The 10,252-nt window shown below is 41.9% G+C and overlaps 1 protein-coding gene across 3 annotated transcripts in view; it reads left to right on the top strand.

The window, feature by feature from the left end:
• The first annotated feature begins 204 nt into the window (after positions 1-204).
• tab1 (TGF-beta activated kinase 1 (MAP3K7) binding protein 1) overlaps positions 205-10,252 on the top strand; it is a 20,194-nt gene continuing 10,146 nt past the window's right edge. For 2 of the 3 annotated variants that reach the window (XM_022764486.1, XM_022764485.1), the window contains exons 1-5: positions 205-274; positions 1,179-1,309; positions 2,377-2,530; positions 3,352-3,447; positions 4,299-4,437. In XM_022764486.1, coding sequence (XP_022620207.1) covers positions 221-274; positions 1,179-1,309; positions 2,377-2,530; positions 3,352-3,447; positions 4,299-4,437 — 574 coding nt within the window. In that variant the 5' untranslated portion in view covers positions 205-220. The remainder of the gene's footprint in view (positions 275-1,178; positions 1,310-2,376; positions 2,531-3,351; positions 3,448-4,298; positions 4,438-10,252) is intronic. The other variant, XM_022764487.1, reaches the window with a different exon arrangement.

Genomic DNA, 10,252 nt, shown 5'->3' with positions numbered 1-10,252 from the left:
CGTGCTGTCCGAAATTTAGACGATTGCTGATGAACCACACTGATTGGTAAATCTAACGACACAAGGCGCCAGGAGAGAATAAAGGTAGCATGAAATTGCTGTCGACGCCTGATCTAGAAATATTAAGTCTTTGATTATGGAATGAAGTGGAAAAAAGCTAAATGTTGTGCTTATCAGTATTCATCTAGGCTTCATGTAAGTAATGACGAATTGTCCGTGAATGCAACGACTCCCGTCCAACATGGCGGCTCAGCGTAGGAATTTAATGCAGAGCGTAAGTGAAAACTCAACTATATATTACTTTCACTAACATGTAATGTCACAGTTGAATTATTACAGTTGAATGCTTTGGTCTCTTTAATCTTGCTCGGTGTTCGTCTTTGCTTTTTTTTCGTTCAGTGTTGTTTCCTGTGTTCAGTGATGCTACTGCTAGCTAATTTAGTTGATCTTATTAAGAGGTTTGCTAACAGTTAGCTAGCTATCCCAACTCTAATCCCAAAATAATGCGATTCACTGGTGTATAATCACCAAAGGCAGTAGCTATATCTAAGGGTGTGACCGGTTCCTGTATATCTGTCACACAGTTTGTGTGAATTAGCTGAGAGTCAGAATCGGCTAACTCTCCACTTTGTAAACAAACACGGTGAACAAATTTCTGGCTGTAAGTTAGAGTTTATATTGTCCGTTTTTGTGAAGCGATAAATGTGTTAGTATGTTAGTTTTTTTTCACTTAAATGATTCCTCAGAAACTTTGCTTGGTGTGATTGTTATGATGGTGTATGTTGTCTAATAGGTCCTGATTTATGTCCGACTGGGGTCTATGTTCTGTGGTTCCACTGACATCCTATGGAGACTGTGTCGTTCTTTAATGTAGGCATTGAGGGTTAAAACCACAATGGTCATTTTTGTCCATTTTAATGCAGATAAATACAGATTACAGTATTTAACTTTGCTGTTTTGATTTTCCTATTTGTCTACTGGTTAAACAGCATAGCATTCATAGTGTCACTATCTGGGGTGAGCTTAACCATAATAAAGCGGTGGGACTCAAAGCAGATGTAACCAAATGTTGTCTGCTTGTTCTACTTGACCTGGAACAGATAATCTGTACAGATGACTACTCATGTCTTGATGTATGGAGTAAGGCCTTATCCCTTATTCCCTTTTTGCCCTGACAGCATCAGAGCTGGACAGATGACCTGCCACTGTGCCAGATGTGTGGGGTTGGCACAGCTCCCAATTGTGTGTACAGTCCTGATGGGAAAGGAACTCAGAGCCATCCCAACGAGGATGGACACCTCAGGTTCAGGTGAGCCTTCAATGAGAACAGAGAATGAAGTAAAAAAAAACAAAAACAAAAGCGTGTCAAGCCTACAGTGATAGCTGCTGAGGAGGAGACACCTTTTTTCAGTGGGGATCATTTATATGAATGCTATACAGTAAATAAATATTTGTCACATGTAAAATAATCAAACTACCTGTTGTTCATCCAGCTGATGGCATCATTATATTGGTGCCCACTTTTAAAACAGGTCCCTGGTGGGGATTCTGTGTCTCACACAGGGCTTTAAAAATTGAGTCTTTAATGATTGCAAACTTGCTGACCCAAAAACACATCCACTTATTACCTTTTTGGTAACATTATGATAACTTGCGGTAAAAAACAACATTCCAGGCTTAATATTGCCCAATTATAGGGAACAATGAATGTAAATAAATCTCTTTCTACTATGTCAATATTATAGTATTTCTCCATTTTATAAAATCCTCCACCAGGGGAACAAGTGCATTATGAACATCAGGCATCTGGTTTCACTCTTGCTAATAGATGCAGTTATCAGTGGAAAAGCAGGTTATGGATTATTTGATTGTGAACGTGCACAGCAAACACAACCAGAGAATTGTGTGTAATGTGCTTTACAGCTTTCCCTTGTGGCTGTGTGGTATTGCTTGCCTAATTATGTGGAAATAAATCACATTGATCCAAAAGATTGTTACATATGCAGTCATGTTGCTACAGGTACTGCATGAAGTCAAGGCAGCCAAGCACTCAAACTGCAGAAAGGAGTTACATTAAATGTGAATGAGTCTCTGTGCTGTATTTCAAAGTCTCAAATTCAACATTTATAGTAACTTAAATAAAAGATGTACATATCTAGTTACTGTCAGTTTCTCCTAACCCATTCAGTTGTTCTCAAACATGTCACACAAACAGAAATCATTGGGCCTTCACACCTCTTAACCTTACACTTTACACCAAACAAACTACAATCCTGAGAGTTGTGGATGAAGGATGTTTTGTCCAAATTCTTACTGTCTTTCCTGCTTGAAGTGTAACAGGAGCCTCATGTTTGTTGTGTTTTGTCCACTAATCAGAGGCGAGGATGGCTGCTTCCTGTACGGGGTGTTTAACGGATATGATGGCAGCAGAGTGGCCAGTTTTGCCTCCCAGTGTCTCACAGCTGAACTGCTGCTAGGACAGCTCACTTCCAATCACACAGACGGCGACGTCCGCAGGATCCTTACTCAGGTTTGTATGTTTTTACGTTACATGTTAATGATTATTTAGCGACTGAATGGCCACACTTGAAGGCAGGGTGAAACGTCAGACATCGCAGGGAGGGTGAGACATGATAGTCGTTTAAATAAAGAGAGAGAACGGAGCCCATTTTCAACCACTCTTTCCTTTAGGGAATTTAAAGTATACACACAAAAAAGTGCCCGAAATAGTTGTGTGACAAATGACAAAACAGAGCTTGAGAGAGAAATTTAAACCCTGCTTATTTTTTCACCTCTGCACAAGTAGACTGTATCTGCATGAAGCTAATGCGTTTAATGAAGTCTTTCATTGCCACACAGCTCCGCAGTTTGAATTTTCGTCAGTGATCACAATAAAAAATACTCACAGAAACATCAATCAATAATACTGGTGTATCTAGCAGTGTATGCATATTTTCATGGCTTTATACGGCATTCACGACTGTGCATCAAAAGCAGCTCAAAGTGTTTTACATGAAACAGAAAACAACCAGAGCTGTGCAGTGTTTCCCCCAAAGCTTAAACATGTTTGTGGTGGTCGACTGCAAAACTGCATTACATTTACAAGCTAACTTGATCAGATGAAGGAAGATGGTAGTTCACTGCATTGTGGATGTTTATCCCCAAGGTGCTAATACTGCTCCCATTCTATTGACATTACACTGCGCTAAACACCATTAACAGAAGATCCCACCTGTTCTGTTGAACTGACTTGAAGGTCATCAGTTATCAACTCTACAGTAGCAATACTCTTCCTCACCTACATTTCTGTGTCATTGTCATACATCCAGGTGTGTGTTATTGTTGTTGCAGGCCTTTGATGCGGTGGAGAAGAGCTACTTTGAGACGATAGGCGACGCTCTGGCTGAGAAAGCCCACCTGTCCAACTACGTCCTACCGCACAACGAGGTACCACACGCACCACACGCGCTCAGCAAAAAGCATATTTACAGTTTAAGCTGTAAACCGAGACGAGGAATTCTTGTGTTGGTTTCCATAGCAACCTCAGATTCGGGCACCAGTGTGTGAGCTAATGTGCAGCCATTGGAGAATGAGCTTATTATGTTCTAATTGGTCTCATCAGCCTGTTTCATTAGATAAGCCTGTCTCAGTTTTCCTCTCTGTGGATCCAGCCCCCCCCCCCCTCCCCCACCACCACCACCACCCCCACCCCATCTTTTTCTCCTCGCGCCAGTCGACAGTTATCTCTCCTCTATTTCCTCCGCTTCACATATTGCATTCGGGTCTGATACAGTTGAAGGTGTAGGCGTTTTTGTGAGATGAAGTTAGTCACTTTTTTGTGGCAGTGTTTCATTAGGAACACGAAGTTATAATCTCCGTTTGTCTGTTCTCATGTTTTTTTCTTATTTGCTTATCTGTTTCTTTCATGCTCACTATCTCTTGTGTTCTTACTCATCTCTTATCCTTTTTCATCTCACCTCCTGCCTGTTTCCTCTTTTCTTTTACCACCACTCCTCCTTTTCCTCTTGTTTCCACTTGCTTTTAATCTCGCCCCGTGTCTCTCGTCCCACGTCTCTTGCTCAATGCTCTTTTATTTCATATCTCCTCTTTTATCATTTGTCTCATTTCCTCTTTCCCTCCTTCAATCTGCCTACTCCTACTGATTATTTTCCTCATCTCCATCTTCCCCTCTCCCTCCCTCCCTCCCTCCCTCCCTCACTCCCACTCACTACATTTTCCTCCCCTCTTTTCTCCTCTCCTCCTCCCTCGGTCTTCCTCCTCTCCTCCCGGCTGGGAAGAACGTGTCCTTCCACCAGCTTTCTTCTCAGAGTCAGAAGGTGCAGGAGCGTCTGAAGGAGCTGGAGCAGGAGGTGTCAGGAGGAGCTACAGCCGTGGTGGCGCTGATCCTCAACAACAAGCTCTACATCGCCAATGTTGGTACGGACACACCAGTTTACACAGGCTAGAGTTGTCATACCCAAATTCTGACTTCAGTAGTGCTAATACTGAGATTTATATCCTTATATTAAATACAATCACAGACCCATATAAGCAACCAAAGCAATTAAGCACAACGATACATCATCTAATTAGTTGTAACTGACAATATGGTTGGCACCAAAATAACAGTCACTTCAGTATCTGCTCTACACCAGTAGATGTCAGGCTTCAAATAGATTTGGGTTTGTGGTTTGTTCTCTCTTCAAAGTCAGAAGCTACTTTCACTACTGAAAGATAATCCATGCAGACTGAACAACAAAGTCAGTGTAAGGTCAGTGGGGTTGTGTTCACACAACACAGAATATCAATTCAGAGTTTGAGATGAAGTAACTTAAAATAAAGAACTTTTTGACCTGCACCCTGTGCGTTCACACAAGGAAAACGTTCATCTGCTTCTCAGACCTGAGTGAAACTGCGGTGCTGTATCCCATCACATTTGGCAGCAAATTTAAGATTTCTGCGGTTGGGATTTGTTTGTTTTTGTAGCACTTGTATTATAATATTCTGATCATTGTAAACAATAGTTATGTAACAGACAAAAACACAGAGATATGTACACAACACAAACTGGTGTAGCTTTGTTTGATTGTCATTTCACTGCGGTTACTAACTGCAACAAAGAAAAAAGAAATAGCCGCAGCTGTGTAGGTGCAGGATATTTCACTTCACTTCACTTTAACTGACACTGATTTTAAAACACCAAATCATCTGATTTTCTGGTATTTGGACATTGAAACTGGTTTGGTAAATTACACGAATGCCACGATGTCATCTGGCTCTCAAAATGGACAGGAGCCAGGAAAGCCCTCCATCACTCACATGCTCATTTTGCTTCTCTACAGAGAGGACACTAGTTCTATTAATAGCAACCGTGTAAGCTAATGCTAGATGCACACACAGCATCCGCTTCAGGCAGGGCTGCGTTTGGGTTGGGAAGGTATGCCTCTTGCATATTTCATATCCTGATGCACCATGTAGGAGTTGTCCAGTTAAAGCTTTATTTTTTTATCTTATTTCTTTCTTTTTTTTTTTCCTACAACTTTCTATAGGCTTAATTAAAAATGCTGTAAAGTTATAGTTAGTGTCTTGTAAAATTGTATTGTGCAGATCCACTTAAAGACAGGGTCAACAGCAGTTAGAGAACAATGCTCTTTGTGCTGTCAGGGACTCAGTGTCTTGCTCAAGGCCAGTTCAGCAGGGTGGATGCACACTGACACGGGGGGTTCAATGACACCGGGCCGTTTGGTGAGGTCATGCAAGTGCTTGGCTATTGCTCCATATTTATATTTTAGAGGTATGTTGGTATTATAAGGAAGAAAAAAATGTAACTTTTGAACGCACATTATGTAACTTCTGCTGCTAGGGACGGCGTTGGGCGATGTTGTGAAGTAGTGTGGGATCATGGGAGTTGTTGTCTTCACCACCATTGCTGTCAGCTTCTCCCAGTTTGGATTCCTTCAGTGTCAGTTGTTCAGGAAGTTTTAACCTGGAGCTGCATTATCCAGAGGTTTCCTCTCCAAATCAAACAGACCTTGTGATTATAACCAGTAGAAACACTGAATAAATGAATTTAACCTTTTAAAGTTGCTCCCGTCCGGCGGACAGGAGACGTCGGGGAAGGGCTGGGAGCTGAGATTGCTGCTAACCTTTGTTTCTCTGATAACTTATGATCCAGACGTCCAGGAGGTTTGTGAGCTGAGCTGCCTAACATTTGCCTGGCTTTTTTTCTCCCGTTAAAATGCATAGTTGGAAACAGCCAAAGGTGTAAAAAGTGTATCTTGTAAATGTTGCTTAAAACTGAATAAAAGTCCATTTTGAGCTTTTGGCAGACAACCAAACGCATGCACAGACGGGATATGACGCCATTGACAGGCGACCAAATGACACATAGCGTTACCATGAGTAGAATCACAGATTTCTCTAGGTTTGAGAATTGCTGGAAACATCTGGGATAATGTGAGAACACAACATAAAAAAATATGATGTAGGTCTAATCATTTGTAGAGATTTTAATGTGGAAAAGTTCCATATTATAACTTTATGGATTGCTTACAAGATAGGTAGTTTGGGTTGTTTGTTTGTGTCCAGCACAACCTACATACTGCTCAACACAGTGAAGGACCACCAGGCTCAACCTTGTTCAACTGCTTATACACGATTTACGCACAGTAAAATTCCTTTAAGGCTCATTGTCCAGCCAAGTGTCTAGACAGTATGTGTTACAAAACATTCAGCTAAATGTTTTTTCATATGCTTTTACTCATGTTGATACAGGGGCGGCAAAATTATCTCACACAGTAATCTAGATTATTGTGGTAGATATTATGAAAAAAAATGCTGCTTTTCCGTGGTTCTGAAATGCCTAAACCAAAACCAGTGGGTCTCGCATGCACACGATGAAATGCCCTGCCAGCAAACACATGTTTTACATACTGAGCAGAAAGCTTATGTCTGTCTGAAGGCCACAGAAAAGAGTTTTCTGCTTTTCTGTGGCCTTCAGACAGATGTTGGAATCACACTGACTCTTGATTGAAAGCATACCTTCAATGTTGGTCATTGTTTTTGAATCCCCGGTGCCAAATCTGAAGATGTCTACACCTGCAGACAACAGCTGCAGGGGCAGTAGCATGACAGCTTCTTCTGAACGTATGTGTATATTTATGTGTGCACGGGTGTGTTTGTGTGTACACAAATCCTACTGGACACCTTAAGCTGCAGAACAGAAAAGAAGCATATGCGATATTTTACTAGAGCAACCTGCAGGCCATTTTAGATCCTGGACTTTGAGGAAATTCAAATGAGACTGTGGGAGACAGGCATTCACACACACACACACACACACACACACACACACACACACACACACACACACACACACACACACACACACACACACAAACCTGAGGAGCCACAGTCATTTCTAAGTCTCTCTCTTGAAGAATCATCAAAGGTAAACATAAAGCACCAGACTCCAGCTGCTGTAGACGGGCCTCGCTTCATGTAACTGGCCACTGTGTTTTTCTTATTCTATTGCTGCACTCGTTCTCACTCACAGCGGTTCACCAGGAGTATTTCCTGAATGCCTTCAATGTAAGGTTTCATTTTTTTTTTTTGTCACGTCTTTGATTCTGTAGCAGCCAAGAAAACGAGCCCCTCACCCTCTCTCTAGGATTTCATTTTCTTTTGTCCTCAAGGACAAGGCACAGAGCTAAAGCGGGGGCGGGGGGGTGGTGGTGGTGGTAGTAATTAGTAGTGGGTAGAAAGGAGGACTGTTCTCCCCACTGGCCCGTTGTGTGAGGGTCAGGAGTTCAAAGTTGACAGAACATGGATCCCAGGGAGGTTTAAACATAAGAGTAAGTGTGCTCTAAAAAGCACTCCCAGCTGTGTGTTGATGTGAAATATATTTGACAGTTAAGGTTGTATGACCCATAATTTGATATGCTGGGAGTGTGTGTGTGGGTGGGTGGGTGGGTGTGTATTTTGAGTTGTTCCAGTTAAAGCATTTTTTTTATTTTATTCTTCTTTCTTTTTTTTCCTACAACTTTCTATAGGCTTAATTAAAAATGCTGTAAAGTTATAGTTAGTGTCTTGTAAAATTGTATTGTGCAGATCCACTTAAAGACAGGGTCAACAGCAGTTAGAGAACAATGCTCTTTGTGCTGTCAGGGACTCAGTGTCTTGCTCAAGGCAGTTCAGCAGGGTGGATGCACACTGACACGGGGGTTCAATGACACCGGGCCGTTTGTGAGGTCATGCAAGTGCTTGGCTATTGCTCCATATTTATATTTTAGGGTATGTTGGTATTATAAGGAAGAAAAAAATGTAACTTTTGAACGACATTATGTAACTTCTGCTGCTAGGACGGCGTGTGGCGATGTTGTGAAGTAGTGTGGATCATGGGAGTTGTTGTCTTCACCACCATTGCTGTCAGCTTCTCCCAGTTTGGATTCTTCAGTGTCAGTTGTTCAGGAAGTTTTAACCGGAGCTGCATTATCCAGAGGTTTCCTCTCCAAAATCAACAGACCTTGTGATTATAACCAGTAAAACACTGAATAAATGAATTTAACCTTTTAAAGTTGCTCCCGTCCGGCGGACAGGAGACGTCGGGGAAGGGCTGGGAGCTGAGATTGCTGTAACCTTTGTTTCTCTGATAACTTATGATCCAGACGTCCAGGAGGTTTGTGAGCTGAGCTGCCTAACATTTGCCTGGCTTTTTTTCTCCCGTTAAAATGCATAGTTGGAAACAGCCAAAGGTGTAAAAAGTGTATTCTGTAAATGTTGCTTAAAACTGAATAAAAGTCCATTTTGAGCTTTTGGCAGACAACCAAACGCATGCACAGACGGGATATGACGCCATTGACAAGGCGACCAAATGACACATAGCGTTACCCATGAGTAGAATCACAGATTTCTTAGGTTTGAGAATTGCTGGAAACATCTGGGATAATGTGAGAACACAACATAAAAAATATGATGTAGGTCTAATCATTTGTAGAGATTTTAATGTGGAAAAGTTCCATATTATAACTTTATGGATTGCTTACAAGATAGGTAGTTTGGTTGTTTGTTTGTGTCCAGCACAACCTACATACTGCTCAACACAGTGAAGGACCACCAGGCTCAACCTTGTTCAACTGCTTATACACGATTTACGCACAGTAAATTCCTTTAAGGCTCATTGTCCAGCCAAGTGTCTAGACAGTATGTGTTACAAACATTCGCTAAATGTTTTTTCATATGCTTTTACTCATGTTGATACAGGGGCGCAAAATTATCTCACACAGTAATCTAGATTATTGTGGTAGATATTATGAAAAAAAATGCTGCTTTTCCGTGGTTCTGAAATGCCTAAACCAAAACCAGTGGGTCTCGCATGCACACGATGAAATGCCCTGCCAGCAAACACATGTTTTACATACTGAGCAGAAGACTTATGTCTGTCTGAAGGCCACAGAAAAGAGTTTTCTGCTTTTCTGTGGCCTTCAGACAGATGTTGGAATCACACTGACTCTCTTGATTGAAAGCATACCTTCAATGTTGGTCATTGTTTTTGAATCCCCGGTGCCAAATCTGAAAGATGTCTACACCTGCAGACAACAGCTGCAGGGCAGTAGCATGACAGCTTCTTCTGAGCGTATGTGTATATTTATGTGTGCACGGTGTGTTTGTGTGTACACAAATCCTACTGGACACCTTAAGCTGCAGAAAGAAAAAGAAGCATATGCGATATTTTACTAGAGCAACCTGCAGGCCATTTTAGATCCTGGACTTTGAGGAAATTCAAATGAGACTGTGGGGACAGGCATTCCACACACACACACACACACCACACACACACACACACAACACACACACACACACCACACACACACACACACACCACACACACACACACACAGCACACAAACCTGAGGAGCCACAGTCATTTCTAAGTCTCTCTCTTGAAGAATCATCAAAGGTAAACATAAAGCACCAGACTCCAGCTGCTGTAGACGGGCCTCGCTTCATGTAACTGGCCACTGTGTTTTTCTTATTCTATTGCTGCACTCGTTCTCACTCACAGTGGTTCACCAGGAGTATTTCCTGAATGCCTTCAATGTAAGGTTTCATTTTTTTTTTTTTGTCAATCTTTGATTCTGTAGCAGCCAAGAAAACGAGCCCTCACCCTCTCTCTAGGATTTCATTTTCTTTGTCCTCAAGGACAGGCACAGAGCTAAAGCGGGGGCGGGGGGGTGGTGGTGGTGGGTGGTGG

This window comes from Seriola dumerili, unplaced genomic scaffold (assembly GCF_002260705.1).
Source record: "Seriola dumerili isolate Sdu_G_001 unplaced genomic scaffold, Sdu_1.0 BDQW01000538.1, whole genome shotgun sequence".
In the NCBI taxonomy this organism is placed as follows: Eukaryota; Metazoa; Chordata; class Actinopteri; order Carangiformes; family Carangidae; genus Seriola; species Seriola dumerili.
The sequence above is the reverse complement of the archived record's forward strand: the minus strand, read 5'-3'. Positions and strand labels throughout refer to the sequence as shown.